Here is a 23,286-nt window from a genome sequence, read left to right on the forward strand (position 1 = left end):
AATAGTATCCTCTTTATGGTGACACCAACAAACACAAAATAAACCATAATGACTGAACACAGACAGCGCACGATTTGTCAAAAGTCATGTTCCACGATGCTACGATGCACGAAAGTAGCGTTTTGCACGTAAATTCGGTCTGGAAGTAAACTAAAAATGCGATTACATTTTTTTTTACTAGAGTGCGCGGGGTATGGTCGCAAGTGTACCAATAATCGTGCTCCCTTTGATTCGGATCATTTTTACCGACAACAAATGGAAAACCAACTAGTGGCAACGAGTGACAAATAATTGTACTTGTAACCCAATCACACTATATGGCAAGTATATTACGTAAGTAACGATTATTCGCTAAAAACACGAGTCATTTGAGTCAGGCTTTAGAAACAGAGCAGACGTTTAGACGAGCACACAGTAGATTTGAAAGATGGTTTATGACTATCTTGAGACAGAAATATTCGCTTTTTGGAGTGGCCTGCGATGTCTATAGACATGAATCCCATTAAACATGCATGGGATTTGCTCCCCAGAAATGTTCATGCCAGAAAGCATCATCTTAGAACCCTTCATGAACTTACGATTACCTGTAGAGAAGAATGGGAGAATCTGCCACAGGAAATAATTGATCGACTTAGCAGTATTAGGGCTCGAATCCTGGCTTGTATCGATGCCCGTAGTGGGAATACAGAATAATTGTTAAATACGTTTTAATAAGAAATACATTTTTTAGTTTTTAATTTTTTGTTTATTAAAAAAACAGTGTTTATTTTAAAAAATCTGTCGACGTTGTGATTTTTTTCATAAATGATCTTAACAGCAGTTTCTTAAAACAGTTAATAACAGCGAAAATTTTGGAGAATGCACAGCTATCTCTTGCCTATATTGTCATACATACAGTGAGGACGTTTGAGTTGGAATAAATTCATTTTCTCAAGAGTGGTCGACTCTGGAGATAAATCCCGAAACTGGTCGATATTTATTTTTAAATTCTAATTTTTTGGCATAATATATATCATACTAGTAGCGTCATCCATCTGGGCGTGATGACGTAATCGATGATTATTCGAAAGGTTATTCAATTCTCTTTTCACTAATATAAACATTAAAATAATTATTTATAGAGGGCGCCCAAAAATTTTTGTTAATTAAATTAATTAAGACAAAATGAAGAATGTATGTAATTTATTTAATCCAAAATACATTTTACTGCTGTCAGAAAACAGAAAAAAAATGTTAATTTGAACAATAAGCATTGCTTTTCCCTTAAATTAAATGTTCAAACTACTAAGAGGCAAGTGGGTGGCAGCTTTAATACTGAATTTATGCGAAAAATAATATTTATTTATAAAATAAAAATGTATCTCGAATTAGGTAAATTATATACATTCTTCTTTTTGTCTCCATTAATTTAATTAAAAAAAAAATTTTTGGACACCCTATATAAATAATTATGTTAATGTTTATATTGGTGAATAGAGCATTGAATAACCTTTCGAACGAGCTATCACACGACTTCTATTCTCACTTAAAAAATCATCGAATACATCATCACGCCCAGATGGATGGCATCAGTAGTATGATATATATGCCAAAAAATTTTAATTTAAAAATAAAAATCAACCTGTTTCGGGATTTATCTTCGGGTTCGCCCATTCTTGAGAAAATGAATTTATTCCAACTCAAACGTCCTCACTGTATAAGAGAAAAAATCACCTTAGATTCGTTATTATAATTATGAATCTGAAAAGTAAAATAAATAAAATTACAATATTAAATAAAATAATATAGGTATAATAAACCAATTTTTTTAAAACTTTAAACAAATATTCAGTAAGGTACAGTATGACAAATGACACGAGCGTCGTCCAAAATGATGATGAAAAATCATTAAAATAACTGGCAAACTTATAACTTTCATTCTTATGTTTATGTTTGTCTTTATATTATTTAGTTGATTTTGTTGATTTCTCATTTTGGCCGAAACATGATATAATATAGTACTATGGCAAGCAAAATTGAAAATAATAAATTTAAGACTAACTTAATCTTATTTTTAGTATAATTTGAAAACAGCTTCAGAATGTTATGCTTTAATTTAATATTTTCTACAGTTATACTAATATTCCAATCCTCTAGAAAACTCTCAATATCAGGAACACTCAAATTGAAACTTTTACCCGGTGCAGATAGCTTATTACTAAGGCCTAAAGGTTTACAAGTATCCTCAAAACATATTTTTTGTATTTCCTTACTAAATATTAATTTATAACTATATTTTGAAGCTTCTTCTTTGGTGCCAACCATCTCGACAGAAAAAAGTATATTATTTTCAGAATTCTTAAAAGCTCGTAACCAAAAGTATTTGCCATCTTTTTGGACAATACCATTAACTGAAGATCCCATCAGAGTTTCGAAAAAGAACATGGAACAGTTGTTATATTGTTCTAAATTTTGAGCACAATGTGTATCACGACAGTGCTTTTCCATATCAGTAATTGAGCTGTTAAATGAACATCGAGGACAACCTAAAAATGGAAGAGATTGATTATTTAAATTTAGAAACGAATTACCTTCCTCATTTTAGTCTTAATAGTCCAGGGCGCATCTGTTTTGAGATGGACGTTGGGAGGTGACTCAAATTTTTTTGCAGAAATTGCTTGAAAATAAATCAAATAATAATATTTCAGTTATCCTTCCTCTCAAAAAGGTCCGGAACATTGTTTAAATAATCAAAATGTCAAAAAATGAAGGAAAAATTCGATGTTTTTCTTCGTTTTTTTGATTATAACTTTAAAAGTATTAATTTCCGAGAAAAGTTGTACTGACATAAAAGTTTCGTAATTAAATTTCCTACAATATAGGATTGGTCAAAACTTTAAAAAATAGTCATCCTAGTTGCAAAATAGCAATAATTGCGAAAAATCCATACAAAAACAAGTATTCGCATTTTACGTTTTTCAACCATTTATGCTACACTTAGGACCTTCATATTTCACCCAGAAAAACTTTGTGATACAGTCAAACAATATTGAAAATTTCATTAAGATCGGTTTAATAGATTTTGCAAAATAAATTTTGCAATCCAGCTTTCGCAAAAAAATTCATTTTTTCAAAATGTTACAGGACTGAAAATAAAGCAGATAGCAAGTTGAATTTTTTTATGCATATAGAAGTGCACTGTATCTTTCAATTTTGCAAAATTAAAATCGGTTAGTTATTACGCCGTCAGGAAATTTTTTAAATAAACATTAATTTTTGGTGCTACGCGCAGGACAGCTGTGTTCGATTCACACAAGGTGATTTCCACCAAAATTTCTTCCAATCTTTATCTAATATATTATTTTCTTACTCTATATTTTATTGTATTTTAATATTTTAATTCCACAAAAATCAAACTAATTTTATTATTGTTTGTGAAATATTGTTTAAACAATTGCATATGTTTAAAAATAATAAACTTTTATTCTCTAAGTTAAAATATATGAACAAAGAAAGTTTTTGCTAATAAAAGTGGTGTTTCAAATGACAAAGTATGTGTTTTTATTTTGCAATAAACAAATTTATTTATTTATATCGAAATGTAATAAAAAATAAAATGTATCAATCATTATCAAAGTTCATTGGAATGCCCAATCAGAGCAAACTATCCGCTGTCCTGCGCGTAGCATCAATAATTAATGTTTATTTAAAAAAATTCCTGACGCCGTGGTGTTAATTTATTTTAATTTTGCAAAATTGCAAATGAAAGGTACAGTGCACTTATATATGCATAAAAAATTTCAACTTGCTATCTGCTTTATTTTCAGTCCTGTAACATTTTGAAAAAATGAATTTTTTTTGCGAAAGCTGGATTGCAAAATTTATTTTGCAAAATCTATTGAACCGATCTTAATGGAATTTATAGTATTGTTTGACTGTATCATAAAGTTTTTCTGGGTGAAATATAAAGGTCCTAAGTGTAGCATAAATGGTTGAAAAACGTAAAATGCGAATACTTGTTTTTGTATGTTTTTTTCGCAATTATTGCTATTTTGCAACAAGGGTGACTATTTTTTAAATTTTTAACTAATTCGATATTGTAGCAAATTTAATTATGCAACTTTTATATTAGTACAACTTTTCTCGGAAATTAATACTTTTAAAGTTATAATCAAAAAACGAAGTAAAAAATCGAATTTTTCCTTAATTTTTTGACATTTTGATTATTTAAACAATGTTCCGGACATTTTTGAGAGGGAGGATAACTCAAATATTATTATTTGATTTATTTCCAAGCAACTTCTGCAAAAAAATTTGAGTCACCTCTCAACGTCCAAATGTACTAATATTTTAACAGATGCGCCCTGGTCTATAACATCACCATGTGATTCAGTTATGTTCATTGAGTTACTTGAACTCTTTGCAAATAAAGTCTTTTCTTTTTTAGGGATTTTTTAAAACAAATTCTTTTGTAAATTATTTTGCTTATTTTAGTCTACTCGCGAGATATACCTACACAACCAAACATATTATATGGAATCACCATTTAATTAAAAAAAATATTTATATCTTTTGAATTTGTTTTCATTTTTTAATTGAAAATAAAAAAATCTATAAAACAATCAGATAGCACAGCTCTGCACGCTTAGATCATTTGCTTTAATTGTAACACTGATATGTTTTTGTACATACTCTAGTCGCAACATAGGGGTTCCTGTGGACACTTTTAGCCAAGCCGCACACCAAAGAAACATGAAACGAAAAACATGAAACATGAAACGAAAAACATGTTTCATGAAAAGAAAACACTGCTAAAAAAATCTCAAAGTCCGCCTACTTATGAAACGAGTGTGATTCATGCTCATGACACATTTTTATTTTCGGAGAGTCTCATAAATGGCCGGATATATATTTGCTTAGCAGTGGTTTATTTCCATGAAACGTAATTTACGTTTCATGTTTCTTTGATGTGCGGCCGGGCTTAGGTCGCCGCGATTTGATGGTGGTATTATAGGTTTTTTGGGTCGCTGAATCCAATGGGAGTGGTCTGGAAGCCAAAATGTGGTGCGTTTAATTGTTATTAACAAATTATGGTAAAATTAGGTATTTTTCAGGAATTATTAGAAGCCCTGTAAATAAATTGTTAGTGTTAAGGTCTTCTCTGGTGTATTTTTGGTCGCTGAATCGAATGCGGCTAGTCGCGATTACTCAAAATGTGTTCTTATTTTGTTAATAACAAAATAATTGTTCATTAATATTGCTTTTTCATAGTCTTTTTATACGCTAAATTGATTGTCACTACTCGTGATAACTTAAACCACGTTCCGACTTTGTTATTAATAAATTATTACAAAAATAACCGTTTATAGTACGGTTTTTGCTCTAAATTTTAAAAAACCACTTGGAATGACATGAAATTTGGCATGCACATAGCTAACCTGTCAAACAAAATAAGTGATATTGTGCCGATGTGTGCTTTTACCCTGAAGATAAGTTTCACCCCTTTTCGGGGGTGAAAAAAGAAACCTCTAAAATAAGTCCGGAATTGGATAAACTGATTAATTCTAAGCAACTTTTGGTCTATGCTTCTTTTCAGGAGGATTTTTCAGTGCGTAACAAATGATAGAAAAAAAGGTAAGTCCGTGATAATATACATTTATAACATTTATTCTAACATGACATTTTAGTTAAATCTGACAGTTGTCAAATTCTATTTGCAATTGGACATAAAAACAAATCAATTGTTTTTATTGCATTTATAAAATGGTATTTTCTTTGATTTTTATAGTCTTATAAATTGTAAAGATTATATTCGTAGAAATATTATATAATTAGTAAATAAATTTTTTTCTATTATAGCGCCATCTATCGACAACTAGAATAATCACCGAACTAGAATAATTACCAACGTAATCACCGACGTGCCTTTTTTTCTTTCATATACAATTTAATGCGTTAGAAAGAAATCGAAAAACTGTGACGCACTGAAAAATGCTCATGAGAAATAGCATATACAGTTTTTCCACTAAGTCAATACTTTTCGAGTAATTTGCGAGTGAATATGTTCATTTTTCAACAAAAAAAATAACTCGAAAATTATTGACTTAGTGAAAAAATTGTATAGAACAAAAGTTGCTTAGAATTAATCAGTTTATCCACTTCCGTATTTATTTCAAAGGTTTCTTTTTTCTCCCTCGAAAAGGGGTGAAAGTCACCCCCAAGGTAAAAGCAGACATCGGCACAAAATCACTAGTTTGGTTTGACATGTTAGCTACGTGTATGCCAAATTTCATGTCAATCCAAGTGGTTTTTTTAAATTTAGAGCAAAAGCCGTGAATGAACATACTGTAAACCGTTATTTTTTCAATAATTTATTAATAACGAAGTCAGAGCGCAGTTTAAGCTATCACGACTAGTGGAAATCGATTTACCGTATAAAAATACTATGAAAAACACTACAGACTTGCTGTTGGTAGCGCATTTCGAGCTTTTCGGCGAATAAACAATTATTCTGTTATTAACAAAATAAGAACATATTTTGAGTAATCGCGACTAGTCGCATTCGATTCAGTGACCAGAAATACACCAGAGAAGACCTTAACACTATCAATTTATTTACAGGGCTTCTAATAATTCCTGATAAACACCTAATTTTACGATAATTTGTTAATAACAATTAAACGCACCACCTTTGGGCTTCCAAACCACTTCCATTGGATTCAGCGACCCAAAAAACCTATAATACCACCATCAAATCGCGGCGACCTAAAAGTATCAACGGAACCTCCTATGTTTCGACTAGAATAACACCCTTATGACAAATAAGTGACTGGAAATAGTAAAGGATTTTTGAAGTGTGTAAAATTTATTAATTCCTAGCTTAACTCTTTCGACTTACAAAGCCATCTTCAGACCTACAATAAAATGTCTAATATAAGTAATTTTTAACAAAATTTAACAAAGTTTAACTTACGTCAAATGATAAGTAGCACTAAAAAGAAATGGGTCCCAATTTTTGTGTTGAAAAAAATTTTTGGAGAAAAACTTTGTACATGTAAGTAAAACTTGGTTGGAGGCTGAATTGGTTTCTCAATTATTGTTAGTTAAAAAATATTCAGAACAGCACATTGGGACTTTCACTTTTATGTTTTTAATGTGTTTTTGTGAAAGTCCCAATGTGCTGTTCTAAATGTTTCTTAACGTTTCTGCAATAATTGAGAGACCAATTCAACCACCAACCAAGTTCTACTAAAAATACAAGGATTTTTTCCAAAAATTCTTTTCAACCCAAAAATGGAATCCCTCTTAGATCTGGATCCCGTATACCAAAAAAAGTTGACTAATAGCAAGCTGAAAATTTGTTAATAGCTTAACGGTGTCTGGTCGGACAAACTTTGATGCATGGGAACACTGAAACAGGGGAAGTTTTAATTGTGGAACAGGTTAAAAATTTGGAACGTCAGACTACGAAAACGTTCCATGTTTTTTGTCGGACAGAACTTCCAATTGATTTGTTACCATTTCATTAAACGCTCATGCAAAAATCAGACTGGTGTTTATCACCAACTGGGCATTTTAATGAGTGGAACACGAAGAATATGTTAAATGACAGGAATCATATTGGTTAGTAATAGCAGTCTGATTTTTGCATGAGAGTTTAATGAAATTGTAACAAATCAATTGGATGTTCTGTCCGACAAAATACATGGGACGTTTTCGTAATCTGACGTTCCAAATTTTTAAACTGCTCCTCAATTAAAACTTCCCCTGTTCCAGTGTTCCCGTATATCAAAGTTTGTCCGACTAGACACCGTTAAGCTATTAACATATTTTCAGCTTGCTATTAATCAACTTTTTTTGGTACGCGGAATCCAGGTCTATCTCTTTTTAGTAGTACGTTAGTAGTACTTATCATTTGACGCAAGTTAAAAGTTTGTTAAATTTTTTAAAAATTACTTATATTAGTCTAGGACTAGGATAGCTATGAGTAAATAAATTTTACATACTTCAAAAATACTATTCTTTTCCCAGTCACTTAGTTGACTCAGTCAAACTATTTGCTTTAATTGTATATTGAACGAAAATAAAAATAAACTAACGAAAATAAATAGATTATGCGTTCAAAAACGAAAACAAGCCTTATGAGGGGTTATTCTACGTTATTATACGGTGTAGAGGAATGGACACTTTCAGAAGATTCTTTAAGAAAACTCGAGATGTGGTGTTACAGACGCATGTTAAGAATTTCGTGGGTGGATCGTGTGACTAATGTTGAGGTCCTACGTAGAATATGCAATGAATCTGAGATAATTAACACCATCAAAAAACTAGAATAGCTTGTCCATGTTATGAAGAATAAACAGAGGTATGGCTCAACAGCGTCACCAGGATGATTCTAAGGGGGCGGTTACAACTACTGGAGGGTCGCTGGGGGGTATGGAATAGTAATGGTAAGGTATAGAGCTCAAAGTATATCCCAATGGGGGGGGTTAAAACCTCCAAAATCTCCCCTATTACGCCACTGGTATGGCTTGTCACAACTCATTCTTCAGGGCAAGGTATTTGGAAAGAAAAGACCAGGGAGAAGAAGAATATCTTAGCTTCAAAAGCTGAGAAAGTGGTTTACTACGTCGACAATTCGGACAAGTCGGACTACATATTCAGAATAGCAGCAAGCAAAGTTAGGATAGCCATGCTGATCGTCAACATCCGGAACGAATAGGCTCCGTAAGAAAAAGGGGTTGTCAGACGAAAAAAGGAGAAATATTATTGGTATTGTGGAGTAAGGAATCTCAGGTTGTTGTGTCAAAAACCAACTGTATGCTAGGTATCAGCAATTACGAAAGCTTAAAAACAGACAAGCAAAAGTCGCCAAAAAGTAACAACACTTGTCACGATCAATTCATTGTGCTAGCAGATAGAAGAGACCCGACAATTTCTAGTCTTGTCAGGTAGCTTGGTCGAGCGTTTGTAGAGCTGACCCCGACATGAATGGTGGAGGAGTTGAGTCGTGGCAGGTGATCTGGTCGGGACGTATGTAGGCCCTTTAAATGTTAAGTACACCCTGATTGCGACGAGGTTCGGCACGTTGTTGCAGGGTACCGTCCAAGTTCACTACGAGGTTTGATACGGCATTCAAAGCATATATTTGGACGCATCTTAAGGATTAACTTCGATTTGATATAGGAGCTTGGAACGAAACTTTTCGATTTCCGAAGTGAAAATCGAAGCGTTATATTATAATAAACACATTTTAAACTAAAATTGTGGTTAACTTGCAACAAAACAGTAAATGTCATCATAATGAAAATGTCATAGTGATTTGTAACCAGAAAGTAGTAGATATCCTCGATAGTAGGTAAGTAAAAAAAAATTTTCACTTACTTATTCCTTGGTGTGGACAATCAACTTCGTGTGCTAATCTATCAACATGAAACAAAAGATCTTGACATCCTTTATCACGAAATTTACAAGGAATCTTAAGTAAAGGAATTATGCTTTCGAGTGACCTATTAGATCCATTGGAAAATCCAGATAGGCACATAGGACAAACGGTTAACTTGTTCCTGCAGGTATCACATAGGCTGTGACCTGTTGTACACATCCGTATCGGAATTTGTAAATAGTTCAAACAAATTGGGCATTCTAGTTCTCTTTGTAAGTCTTCGTTAGACATTATCTGAAAAAACATTTCAAAACTAGAAATATAAGTATTACATTTTCAACAATACGAAGTGTTGTATAACACTATCTATGTGAGCTGATGACTTCGCATATCCCGTTCAAAAGTGTATTAATAGTCCAAGTAATGAAGTTTAAAATAGGACAAAACCTCGCAATTTTTACAGAATGGATCGATTTGCTTGTAAATTTGAGAATAAGTAGTGGATAGTCCAAGGATCAAAATTATGTCAAAAGGCGCTTTTACCATGGGGGTGGTTGCCACCCCATCTCGGGGGTGGAAATTTTTATTATATTTTGACCGCAACAGTTGGTAAAAGCATTCATTATAAGCAAGTAACGTTCTATATATTTTTTTGATAAAATTAATAGTTTTCGATTTATTCGCTATCGAAAGTGTTAGTTTTAAATCGAAAAAATCACTGTTTTTAATCAGTTTTCTGCTAATAACTCAAACGTTTTCGTTTTATCAAAACAACTTTACTTAACAAAAATGTACCTTTTGAAAAAATAAACAAAACCGTTTTTTTTTTGTTTTATTTAAGACCAATAGTAATCGAGCTATAGTTTATTATATGTCGGCTCCTCTTCGACAAATGCTAAATATTGTAGTTTCAAAGTCAAAGGCGGGAAAACTATGCATTTTTCGAGGATAACCTGTTGAAACTAAATTAAAGTATTTAAAAATATGTATTTCCAGAAATAAAAAAAAAAGTCTCTAGCTAAAAAAATTAAGTGACTTATAATGAAAAGGGTGTCAGTCCCTATTTTTTTCAGCAAAAAATGATGGTAAACAACCCCTAATCACCACCCTAATTAAAATTTCTTATTGACCTGATTAGGTTTTCTTGATTTATGTATTGTTAATAGGTTCTAGAAGTTTGATCGGCTTAGAATTATTAGTTTTTAAAAAATGGAGTTAAAAGCGAATAACGAGTTTTTGTAGTTTGGTAAAAAATACCCTTTTCTTCAGAATAGAAAGATTAGCATCAGAGATATGAAAAAATATTTAAATATGAAATTGTAGCTTATTTAATTCTCCAGAACTTGGTTTGCAAAAATTTTTTTTACGGCAAAAATTGAGTGAGCTATTGACAATTAAAACTTGTAATATCATGCAAAAACCACATTTACCATCCCTTTCAATGCCACGATAATCAATGATTAAAGTGGATTAAACATAGTGTTTAATAGGTTATAAATTAAATTGACAACTGTCATCTGTCAATTTCTTCTTTTTTAAAGGCAAAATTAATACTTGAAAACTAATTTAGGCATTTCTAGGGGAAATTGAAGCTCTCATTTAGGGATATTCTGAAATTTCACCTGGCAACCCTGTGTGACTGTGACAGTGCATTGAGTGCATAGCTAACCTTGTTTTTGTGTTTTTATTTTGATAAGTATTAAAGTATTTAGTATTTCACAGATGTTATTTTTATTTGGGTATTCTACATGTTTTTTTACTTCATTCCTATTCCTACCTTCCTACCTACCTGGTTTTCTATGTATGACCTTCATAGAACCGTTGATTGAAATCGGTAGAACTGTATACTTTTACAAAACTAGTTTTACTTTAGTATTTTACGTAAGCTCACCGGAGCTTAAATATATAGACGGCTGAAAGACAAAAATGACCAAGCGACATGTGGCTAACTTTACACTAGAGCAGTTTAAAGTCTGAAATTTTGAAAAAAAAATCATAAAACATGATTTAGTGGTTTTATTGTCATAATTCCAACGAACTTTAAATGCAGTTTAGATACTTTATAAACTATCCCTTGTAGACTATGTATTTTTTTGAAAATTTGTTAATAGCTTAAGGGTGTCTAGTCGGATAAACTTTGATATATGGAAACACTGGAACAGGGGCAGTTTTAATTGTGGAACAGGTTAAAAATTTGGAACGGTCAGACCACGAAAACGGCACATTTATTTTCTCCGACAGAATAGACTTAAACTCTCCGAACAGAGATTAAACTCTCATGCAAAAATCAGACTGCTATTTATCACCTGTCACAATTCCTGTCATTTGACATATTCTACATGTTCCACTCATTAAAACGCCCATTTGGTGATAAATAGCAGTCTGATTTTTGCATGAGAGTTTAATCTCTGTTCAGAGAGTTTAAGTCTGTTCTGTCGGACAAAATACATGTGCCGTTTTCGTGGTCTGACCGTTCCAAATTTTTAACCTGTTCCACAATTAAAACTTCCCCTGTTCTAGTGTTCCCATATAAAGTTTGACCGACTAGACACCCTTAAGCTATTAACAAATTTTCAGCTTGCTATTAATCAACTTTTTTTTCATACGCGAGATCCAGACCTAAAATATTTTCTGCAAAACACTCAACGAAAAAGGTACGTAATATCAATAAAAATGTTAATTTAGACAACAAACGCAATACTTAAAATTTGTCCAATTCTTGGTTTTATTGGGACAACAAAACGATGTTCATCAATTCATTATTTTCGTTCGTTGAGCCAATGTATTACGTTTATTGAATGGATTAACATTCATTATGTATACCATAATATCACTTTATTGGTATTACGAACTCTGTTCACTGAGTCAACGAACACTACTTAATTGATATTACGAACTCTGTTCACTGAGTCAACGAACACAATTTATTGAAACAACAACGTCGTTAATTGACCGACGAAGACTATTCGTTGTGTCAATAACAGTGTTATTTCTCCTAACGTATTTCGTTTATTTCTACAATTATTTCCGTTTATTGTTACAATTAACTCCGTTCATTCCTACTATGAACGTATTTTATATTAATAATTACTGAATGCAATAGCCCAATGTATGATATTAATTGATTAATCTTAACTAATAATAATTTTTTTAAATCCCCCTTTTTTGTCCTTAACCTAAAGGACTTTACACTGTGTGATTTTTCATATGATTTCACTTATACAGTGTACTGGAATAAGTGTTACACTTATTATCTTATTTATTTTTAGCACATAAGCAAAACGCTCGGACAGGTCGATTTTTAAAATAATCAAAGTATACTATAACATCAATGTTTCGAACTTTACACGATCCCTCTTCAGGTGACAGGCGCGGCGTAACTTTGATTTATTTTAATGGGAAAGTACGTCATGTGACAGCTGATTTAAAAGCGTTTGAAATAGTGATTCCAAAAATGTATACACTTTAATCCTTTTTGAGAGCGCAGGTGCAAAATTTCGATCGAATTCTTTTTAAGCGCATTCATTTTTTTAGAATTCTGAGAAAACCAATAAGTATTTTTGAAAAATTTGAACTCAGAATAAAATATTACATTATTACCGAGGGCAGAAAGTCCCTTAGAATAAACAAAAAATTTCTGTTGAATGGTATGCCTATTTGAAATTAAAAATCATACTAAATTATCTCTTTTTCACCCATGTGACTTATTAAAATAATCATTATAGAGGTTCTCAGGGACTTCAGACCCTCGATAATACTGTAATATTTTATTTTGCATTTAAATTTAAAAAAATAATAATTAGTTTTCTCAGGATTCGAAAAAAATGAATACATTTAAAAAGAATTCGACCGAAATTTTACCATAATAGACACACAAAAACTTCTTTCTACTACGGACTACACTTTAAAACGAAATGCAATTATTATTCGGCACTTCGGTAACACAGAGAAGCTAGGGGTATCACGATAAGGAAAAACCGTTAACTTTCAAATGGTCAAGCAAAACATTTATTGTCTCAACAACTACGATTATTGTCACAATGACCTCATTGATTGTGGGAATTAAATGCAGTAGTAGATTGATTAATGCATTCGTTGTCACAACAATCCATTTACATCTATTCAATAATCATATATTACTCTATATTCACAACAGTTGTACATTGTTTTAATGAAATCTGTACGTTGTCACGATAAACCAAGGTAATTGCTTGTCATCTACGAAATCAAGAACGTGAGTTGCTGCCAGAATTAACAGTATTTATTAAATATACGAAACTAAGTTATTGGCGGAATAAATTGAGTGTTATTAATTAATGCACTCTAGTTATTCTCACAATTATTATTCAATCATTGTGACAATAACCAAATACATTCGTCAATGTCTAAAAGTTCGTCGAAACAACAAATTGAATTGTTGTGACAACGAAATACTATTCAGTAATCACTGTTAATCAATATTACGAACTAAATTTTTTTGAGTGAATCGCAACCAGGAAAAAGTTACTAATCGACTATATTTTTTTATCTTCAACTGGAAAAAATACTGAAGGTGACTGATTTTTATTATCGGAACTGGTAAAATTGACTAAACCTGATAAATTTTTCACTGTATTTTAAGAAATATAACCTATCTGAAAACCATTCATGTTTTGTAACAGGTAAAATGGTTGAACTAGAAAACTAAACAATATAATTTACAGTAATTATCATATTAATAACAGGCCTTACTTTGAATCGTCTCGTCTTTATCCATACGACATGCATGATGAGTGAAATGTATAAATTTCTTATTTGAAATATGTACTGATTTCTTGGCATACTGATACACTACTTACCAAAAGCAAACCTTTGGTAGATGCCCCTGAGCTTGCCAAAGCTAGGTTTAGGATATTATGTATTCGTTTTCTACTATCCATTATATTAATAAAACAATACGATTACGCTGATCCAAGAATGAGTTATAATAATAAGTAATACCCAATACTAAAGATTTCAACTATTCCACAATTCAGAGCACACTGACCGATATTCTGGTATCAACTACAAATCAAACTATGATTTTTAGGCGTTCTAAACGGCGGAACAGGTTACGTGCAATAATGATAAGCTTCCCTTTAAAATTTATTTTTTAAAGAAATATATCTAAGCAACAAAAACATTAAAAAAACGGCAGGTAAATTATTATTAAGCGACAAATTGCACCTCTTTTAGGCAAAAAGAAAGAACTATTTATCTTGTTTAAGAAAGTTACATCTAGATATAATTAACTAAACAAAAAATGGTATTTATTATTGTGCGAAAAAAGGTAATAAATGATAAAACAAATATTTCTGGATAGGGTAAAATTTCTTAAGCATTTTAAAAACTCTAGATATTGCTTGTAAAAAATCACTAAGCGCTCAAATATTTAAAATACAATCTAACAAAAACTTACTAACTGTAAAGTATTAAAATGAGATAGGTACCAAATGAAAGTTGTTCTTAAATGTACAAAATTCTAGCCGCGTGGTCGCCGAAAATTGTTAAAAATGTCAATTATTTTAAATTACCTAGCGACAAAAAATTCTTCGTAGCCACATGAGGATACAACCAATCGACGCAGAAAAATTTTCTGATTTCAGTGATATATTAACTCAATATCGCCCAAATTGGCGTTTAGTAACTTTTGCCTTTCAACCGTCGATATGTATTTGTTTACTTTCATTATAAGTAAATAATTAGGTACTTACCTTTTAAAAGTTACTTAATTTAACACAAATCTAGAACGAATTTAAAATATTGTTAACTGATTAGATCACAATAAACAAGAGACTCCTTCGCTCGCAAAATTGATAATAATTATAAAAATGAATACAAACACAAACAAAACAAAATTTCTTATATTGTTGCCAATACTCATTAACGAAGTACTAGCTACATTAGTTGGATGTTTGTGTTTCCTTTTCCTTCTCAGTTTAGTGCAAGAGCAACACAGCAAGAGAGTGGTCAGTGAATGTTAAAAATTCAACATTGCCAAGTTAATATTCCATCTTCATTTGAAAAATTTCATTCTATAATAATTATTAATTTATTTAAATATGTATTAAATATATTATGTAGGTATGTATTTGCGTTGACACTTTTGTTTAATTGTAATTTATACAGGGTGTTTCACTACGATCTTACACTATCTATGTATCGGAAACAAATTGTATTCTATGTATAATTATTTTAATGTAAGAAACGACACTGAGTTCTTGTCAGAATTCAGTGTCCCCCTTTGCACTCGCCTTTGTCAAGGCCTGGTGCATTTTCCCATTGCCTTAGCCCTGGAGGGCTGAGGCGTAGCTGATGACCAGCGAAGCCGTGCCATATTTTGAAAATGGACGAGGATACGGATAGGCCGGGGGTGAATTGAGTAGCTCCTTGTATGGAATAAGTTAGAGACCCAGACTTTTGCCTAACTTATTCCCCCTATTCGTAACATGGCGCCTAACTAGTGGATCAAGAGACTAGAGAGAAGTCATATAGATGCCCAAAATTTTACGGCCTACCCAAGGTACACAAGGCAGGATTACCACTGCGACCAATTGTGAGCTCCATCGGATCTCCCTTACAACCGCTGGCGAAATTTCTGGCCCAACAGCTGCAACCATACGCGGAAGAAGCGGATTCTTACGTCAAGAACGCGAGCCATTTCGAGCGTATAAAAGGTGTGACTCTTGAGCCGGGATATTTGCTAGTCAGCTTCGATGTTGTCTCACTTTTCACGAATGTTCCTATAGATGAATCACTGGACATCATAAGCAAAAAGTATCCAATGTTACGGATAGGGGGAATAAGTTAGGCAAAAGTCTGGGTCTCTAACTTATTCCATACAAGGAGCTACTCAATTCACCCCCGGCCTATCCGTATCCTCGTCCATTTTCAAAATATGGCACGGCTTCGCTGGTCATCAGCTACGCCTCAGCCCTCCAGCCAGAAATAAAAACAACTGCTTTCTGTAGAGTGACCCCAGACCACAGAGTCGGGGAAGGTATGCGCCCCAGGCTGACGGGCAAGCCCGTGCAGACCGGAGGACGACTGCGGACTGAGATGCCGAGGATTGGAACCGCCAGCTTTTATAGAAGCGTCGCTGTGACGCGTGCGGCAAGCTGGGAATTCCAATGTCTCGACGGGTGGAGCCTCTGACTAGCGTCAGAGGAGAGAAGGCGGGGCGATGCACATCGCGAGCGTGAGCTGCGATGACATCCCCCCTCCTTTGGAGACTCTGTGGCTGGAATAAAATTTATTAAGTCGAAAATAATTTTAAAATACATGTAAAAAACGTAAAAGAGAAAATACAATTAAAAAAAGTCTTTGAAATTCACACAAACTCACATGAGACAGCTTTCTGGGGTCGTCGTTGGTCTGAACGTCATCTCTTGCTCCTACGCAAACCATCCTCCGTCAATGTACCAGCTCCCTCGAAGTTCGGCTCCTCCTAGGTCCTCTGTTCTCCCATCTACCATGTTCCAACGGGTTGTTGTAGGTGAGTCCTGCCTGCGGCATTTGGTGCTGTGTGACCGGCGCCTGGCCAGGAGATATGACTCAACGGCTACTCCGAGGACTCTCGTTGGCTTCTGGGGGACGTCCGGCTTCGGGCGAAGTCTGGCTCGTCGGCGACCTGGCACACCGAAGACATCTGGTTCCCGCAGGATCCATTGATGAGGCGGAATGTTGGCCTACCAGGCACTCTAACATGGCCTCCCCGCTGTCATCTTTGAGTCCACCTCCAGGTGAACTCAGCCGGGTGGCTTGGTGTGACTCTCAATCTCAAGGGTCGGGTGGGAGGGTTGATCCACTAGTTAGGCGCCATGTTACGGATAGGGGGAATAAGTTAGGCAAAAGCATGATGGTGTTGGCCACTTTCCAAGGAGTAGGAAAGTGGCTGTTTTTGAGACATGCATTGAATATTTTAGTTAGAAGAGGAATGATACTCTCTGGAAGTTTTTTGAGGCACCTTCGGTTGATGCCATCAGGTCCGGGAGCGCTGTTTTTGCCGATTTGGCAAAAGCTCTCCGTTTCCCTGTCGGTGAGGGGGTCCATGATAGGATCATAGACTGGAATGTAGTGGTTGAGAGTAACATTTACTATGTATTCTGTGTTGAATTTAAATATGCGATCAAAGTTCGGGTTATCTGGCGTTTGAAAATTGTTTTGAAGCGAATTTCTGAATGCTTCGGCTTTCCCTTCTGGGGAATTGACTATGTGATTGTTGACCAACAGATGAGATGGTTGAGATAATTTTTGTTTTGTTAGGACTTTGAATTTTTGCCAGAATTTACCTCCGTCTCTGTAGTCCAGTTTTGAGGTAGCATCTTCCCATCGGCGAGCCGTTAGGACAGATATCTCCCTCTTTATCCTGGCACAGATCCGGTTGTACTCTGTTTTGATTAGTGGGTTTCTGTTGGCCTTGTATTGACGTAGAAGACGTCGTTTTTGTTGAATTTTGGCAATGATGTATTGAGGAAGTGCCGGTGATGTATAAGTTATTTGTTTGAGTGGAATTGCGTGCGTGATCGCCTCAGTGATGAGGTTCTCGATATTGGTTGCACTGGTGTCGATACTATCGTTAGTATCGAGTTCGCCTAACATAGGAAGATTTTGTGTGATGAAGTTTTGGAATTCAGTCCAGTTAGCGTGACGATAGTCTCTTATAGATCTTGGAGGGTTTGGTTGTTTTGGAATGAGTATGTCGGTGTCGACAAGAAGAGGTAGGTGGTCTGACGTTATCGAATCGCCTATGTGGCATCTATCCCCGAACCGATCCAGAATGTTACTAGTAACTAGGATGTGGTCGACAATAGAGGCCCCATTGGCGTTCAAAAACGTGAATTCAGTGTTGGTGATTCAAGAGATTGGAAGGTCTAGTAATAAATCCGTGAGGCGGATGCCTTCTGGGTTTTGACGGTGATCACCAAACTGAGTGTGTCTACAATTCAGATCGCCCATCAACACGGCCTTGCCGAGCCTTGAAAAATACTCTAGCAAATGCCTGTTGAGTGGTTGATCCGGGTGTTTGTAGTAAGAGACTATCGTGAGGGTTTCGTTGTTGGGGATGTGCACGTCAACTGCCAGGAAGTCCACGTCTGGTGGACGAAAATTTTGTGGGAATGTATATATGCTGTATGGTATTCCGTGTTTAACGAGAATACCATTCCCGCGTGAAACCTGACAGCGGCTTCGATGGATGATCGAATATCCTGCGAAGTGTGGATCGCTTTTCGACAGAGTATCTGTGAGTGCAAGGATTTGAATGTTATGCTTCGACAGGATATTCTTGATGAGGGGTCTCTTTTTGGAGAGACCCTGACAGTTAACTGCACCTAGGGTGAAATCCATAAAAGGGGGGGTTTAGTTGTTCGGGCTGAAGGCCAGTTTGATCTGGTTGCCATGTCCATGGATCACGGTTGAGTGATCGTAGATCTGGCTGACCAGGTTAGCTGTGATTGTAGCTATTTGTTCCCTGAGTTCAGGCATCAAGTTCAACAAAAGCGTTGTTTGAATCAGTATGATGTTTTGCGTCTCCAAAGGCATAGCGTGTGGTGGAAATGATCTTTCAACCATGAGAGGTTGAATTTCTTGGGCGGAGGATGGGACTGTGTGTCTGTCGGGACACTTGTTTGAATATGCAGGGTGGTCACCGCTGCAATTCGGGCATTTGGGTTGCTCAGGGGTTTGGCAGGCACTTGATTTGTGGTTGCCGCCGCAGTGAGGACAGACGAAAGCTTTTTCACGGCATTCGTCGATGTTGTGCCCGTTCATGCAGCATTTGCTGCAGTACTTCGGGGTTGGACGTACGGGATCGGAGCTGTGTGGGAGCTCGACGTTGTAAATTGTACCGTCGAAAGAAATGCCCCGGCTCAGTGCTTGTGTATATTTTTCCTGGGAATTGGTCACCACCTTGACCACCAAAGAGTCTCGCCCAAGCCTGTGGGATTTTACTCGCCACAGTCTGACGACTGGGAAGTCCTGTTCGGTGAGCAAAGCGGTGATCTCATCCTCGGAGTAGTCGGTTTCGACGCCGGTAATGCAGAGGAGGTATGTCGGAGAGTTGTTGGAATTGGATTGATTCCTGGTACGGCTTGTGACCGTAATCATTGTCTGGCCTGTGGCTTTACGGATAGTGGTTTCGATTTCCTCTGCATTTAGTGAATTGAATAATCGCATGTGAGCGATACCGTGGGAAAGGACTTTCATAGAGTGGATTTTATTATTTAGAAGGGGGGTGGCGTTCAGTTGACGATAGAATGTTCGTTGCACGCAAAGGTCCGTTGGAAGGTCCTTAATTAAATATTCGTAGATCTTAGGGTTGTTCATGGAGTTGACTACGTTGGGATTGCGTGGGCGGGTGCTTGCTGCGGCAGCGTTGGCATATGATTTGCGTTGTCTTCTTTGGAAGACGAAGTCAGACGAATTGTTTTGAGCATTGTTTGGAGTTTGATTTGATTGTTGGGCTTGGTTTGTGGCTGTTTGTTGTGATGTTTGAGAAGAAGATTGAGTAGATGTTTGTTTAGAAGTTTGGTTTGATGTTTGAGATGATTGTGTGTGAGAAGAAGTTTTGGGACGTGAAGAAGTGCGATGTTGTGATTTTGAGCGGTGAGAAGATGATGCTGATTTGGATCGTTGATTTGACGTTTCGGATGATTGTTTAGATTTTACCTTTGGAGTTGCGCCTTGCTTGATGTATTCCCTTGCTGCCTGAAGCTCACGGTACTCAGTATCGTACTTCAACAGCATGGGGTTCTCGGGGTCTTCCGCTCTCATGCGACGATAGCTCTGCCTAAACCTCGCCTGTGCCATAGCCAGGTCTGCATTTTCTTTAGCCAGATCCATCTCCGCCTGAGAGCGATTGTATTCGTTAGGGGGTGGTTTTTTGCCTTCTTCCTTAAGGCTAGAGTATTGGTTGGACGTTTCGACATTTTCCTTGGTCGTCCGTGAACGGAGCGACCGGGTGGAATCGGATGATCTATCTCGGATAGACATGTCGTGCTTGGTTTGGATGTCGGTTCAGCGAGTAGGAGGGCACCCCAGCCTCAGGGTGTTCTGGGGGGTAAACCCCAGGGATAAAGATGGCTTGTCCTATCCCTCCTAGCCTTTCCGATATTTGACAGTGACTATACTACCTGTGAAATTGTGCAGTTTACCCTGCTGCTATTTGGTCCCTCGTTGAAACCCTTTTTCAAAATTAGTTTGTTCCCCGTACTGGCACTTGTTCTTGCAGCCGTGCGTGAACGCTGGGTAGAGTTCGGGGCGAGTGTATTGCACTCGAGCCCGGGGCCAGAGTATTCCTCTGAAACCCCACTATCCGTCTACCTTTTGTTTACACGGCCAAGCGTCGTTGGTTTTTCGGTGGGTCCAAACTAATTCCTTGGGGCTAACCGTGCTCTGCAATCTTCAGCAATTGATGCTCTCAAACTTCTCGCTGTTCGTCGTTATGAGTAGGGTGTGCAAGCAGTGACCTTACTACTCGACGTCCGAATCGAGAATGTGCCGAGGATTGGAACCGCCAGCTTTTATAGAAGCGTCGCTGTGACGCGTGCGGCAAGCTGGGAATTCCAATGTCTCGACGGGTGGAGCCTCTGACTAGCGTCAGAGGAGAGAAGGCGGGGCGATGCACATCGCGAGCGTGAGCTGCGATGACATCCCCCCTCCTTTGGAGACTCTGTGGCTGGAATAAAATTTATTAAGTCGAAAATAATTTTAAAATACATGTAAAAAACGTAAAAGAGAAAATACAATTAAAAAAAGTCTTTGAAATTCACACAAACTCACATGAGACAGCTTTCTGGGGTCGTCGTTGGTCTGAACGTCATCTCTTGCTCCTACGCAAACCATCCTCCGTCAATGTACCAGCTCCCTCGAAGTTCGGCTCCTCCTAGGTCCTCTGTTCTCCCATCTACCATGTTCCAACGGGTTGTTGTAGGTGAGTCCTGCCTGCGGCATTTGGTGCTGTGTGACCGGCGCCTGGCCAGGAAATATGACTCAACGGCTACTCCGAGGACTCTCGTTGGCTTCTGGGGGACGTCCGGCTTCGGGCGAAGTCCGGCTCGTCGGCGACCTGGCACACCGAAGACATCTGGTTCCCGCAGGATCCATTGATGAGGCGGAATGTTGGCCTACCAGGCACTCTAACATGGCCTCCCCGCTGTCATCTTTGAGTCCACCTCCAGGTGAACTCAGCCGGGTGGCTTGGTGTGACTCTCAATCTCAAGGGTCGGGTGGGAGGGTTGATCCACTAGTTAGGCGCCATGTTACGGATAGGGGGAATAAGTTAGGCAAAAGTCTGGGTCTCTAACTTATTCCATACAAGGAGCTACTCAATTCACCCCCGGCCTATCCGTATCCTCGTCCATTTTCAAAATATGGCACGGCTTCGCTGGTCATCAGCTACGCCTCAGCCCTCCAGGGCTAAGGCAATGGGAAAATGCACCAGGCCTTGACAAAGGCGAGTGCAAAGGGGGACACTGAATTCTGACAAGAACTCAGTGTCGTTTCTTACATTAAAATAATTATACCTAAAAATAAAACACTGCTACGCTGCTTCTAGAGACTTTGGCTGGTTCTGAAAAGAACCAGGCCAAAGCTATTGCTTTCTTACATTTTGAAATTGAACCCTAAAAGAGAACACTACTGCTAAGAAATAAAAACAACTGCTTTCTGTAGAGTGACCCCAGACCACAGAGTCGGGGAAGGTAGGTGCAGCGCCCCAGGCTGACGGGCAAGCCCGTGCAGGCCGGAGGACGACTGCGGACTGAGATGCCGAGGATTGGAACCGCCAGCTTTTATAGAAGCGACCCACGGAGAAGAAAAACTAAAGGCTTTTTTAGAACACATCAACAATATCCACCATAAAATTCAGTTTACCATGGAACTGGAAGAAAACGATCAAATTCCATTCTTAGATGTGTTAATAATAAAGAAACAAGACGGACACATAGGCCATACAGTGTATCGGAAACCGACACATACCGATAGATATCTAAATGCTGCTTCACACCACCATCCTGCACAATTGCATTCAGTCATCAAAACCTTGATTACAAGATCCGAAAGACTGACAGACCAAGAACATCAAAATGAAGAAATGCATAACGTGAAAACGGCGTTAAGAAAAAACGGCTTCTCAACATACAACATCGAAAAAGCTCAAAATGCTCGAAGAAGAGATAAGGACCCTACAGAAGGCAATAAGCCGATCGGCAAAACCATTCTGCCATATGTGAAGGGTACGACAGAGAAAATAGGGAGAGTGCTGAGAAAACACAACATAGAAACGATATTTAATACGGACAGAAAGATCTCAACTATTTTACCAACACCAAAGACCAAAATATCGTTAGAAAGCCAAGGTGTATACGAGATTCCATGTGGGGATTGTGGAAAGTCGTACATTGGACAGACCAACCGAAGAATCCAGGTAAGACGAGAAGAACACCGAAATGCCATCGAAAGGGGAGAAACCACGTCATCCCTGGCTCAACATGTCGCAAATACAGGACACACAATAAACCTGAACCAAACAACGATGTTAGCTAACATCGAAATAAAAAGAAAACGGGAAATCAGAGAATCGATAGAAATTGAAAGAAATCCCAACGGCTTAAACCAAAGAGATGATGCGCAACGGCTTCCTACAACTTGGAAAACGGTATTGAAGAAAAAGACCAAAATAAATCAGGCCGCAACATCCACGCGTAACATCCCGCCGACGACTGCAACCTACACCGGACCAATAACAAGAGCCAGAGTTCGCGCAGGGCAAGCAGCATCAGGATCAACTACATAAGCGACGGTATCGTGAGTAAAAATTTAGTTTACTTCAAGCAGCAGCGAGAAGCGGAACTACCTGACTTGACAATGGCAAGTGAGATCTTGCCGAAACGTCGTCAAAATAA

At 36.8% G+C, this 23,286-nt stretch overlaps 1 protein-coding gene across 1 annotated transcript; it reads right to left on the minus strand.

The window, feature by feature from the left end:
* Positions 1-763: 763 nt before the first annotated feature.
* Positions 764-15,249, minus strand: LOC126886623 (E3 ubiquitin-protein ligase Siah1-like). The gene is made up of 3 exons (XM_050653616.1): positions 15,097-15,249; positions 9,364-9,658; positions 764-2,525 (listed from the first exon to the last, which is right to left on the minus strand). The coding sequence occupies exons 2-3, from the start codon at positions 9,653-9,655 to the stop codon at positions 1,969-1,971; spliced, it is 849 nt and encodes a 282-aa protein (XP_050509573.1). The 5' UTR covers positions 9,656-9,658; positions 15,097-15,249; the 3' UTR covers positions 764-1,968.
* Between the last annotated feature and the right edge of the window lie 8,037 nt (positions 15,250-23,286).

Source organism: Diabrotica virgifera, chromosome 6 (genome assembly GCF_917563875.1).
Source record: "Diabrotica virgifera virgifera chromosome 6, PGI_DIABVI_V3a".
NCBI lineage: Eukaryota > Metazoa > Arthropoda > Insecta > Coleoptera > Chrysomelidae > Diabrotica > Diabrotica virgifera.

Bases quoted from the DNA above. Each gene is read 5' to 3' on its own strand.
- LOC126886623 (XM_050653616.1), bottom strand. From the start codon at position 9,655: ATGTCTAACGAAGACTTACAAAGAGAACTAGAATGCCCAATTTGTTTG. The intron at 2,526-9,363 runs GTAAGTGAAAAT...TTCCATTTTTAG, and splicing joins TTGTCCACACCAAGGAATAA to GTTGTCCTCGATGTTCATTT.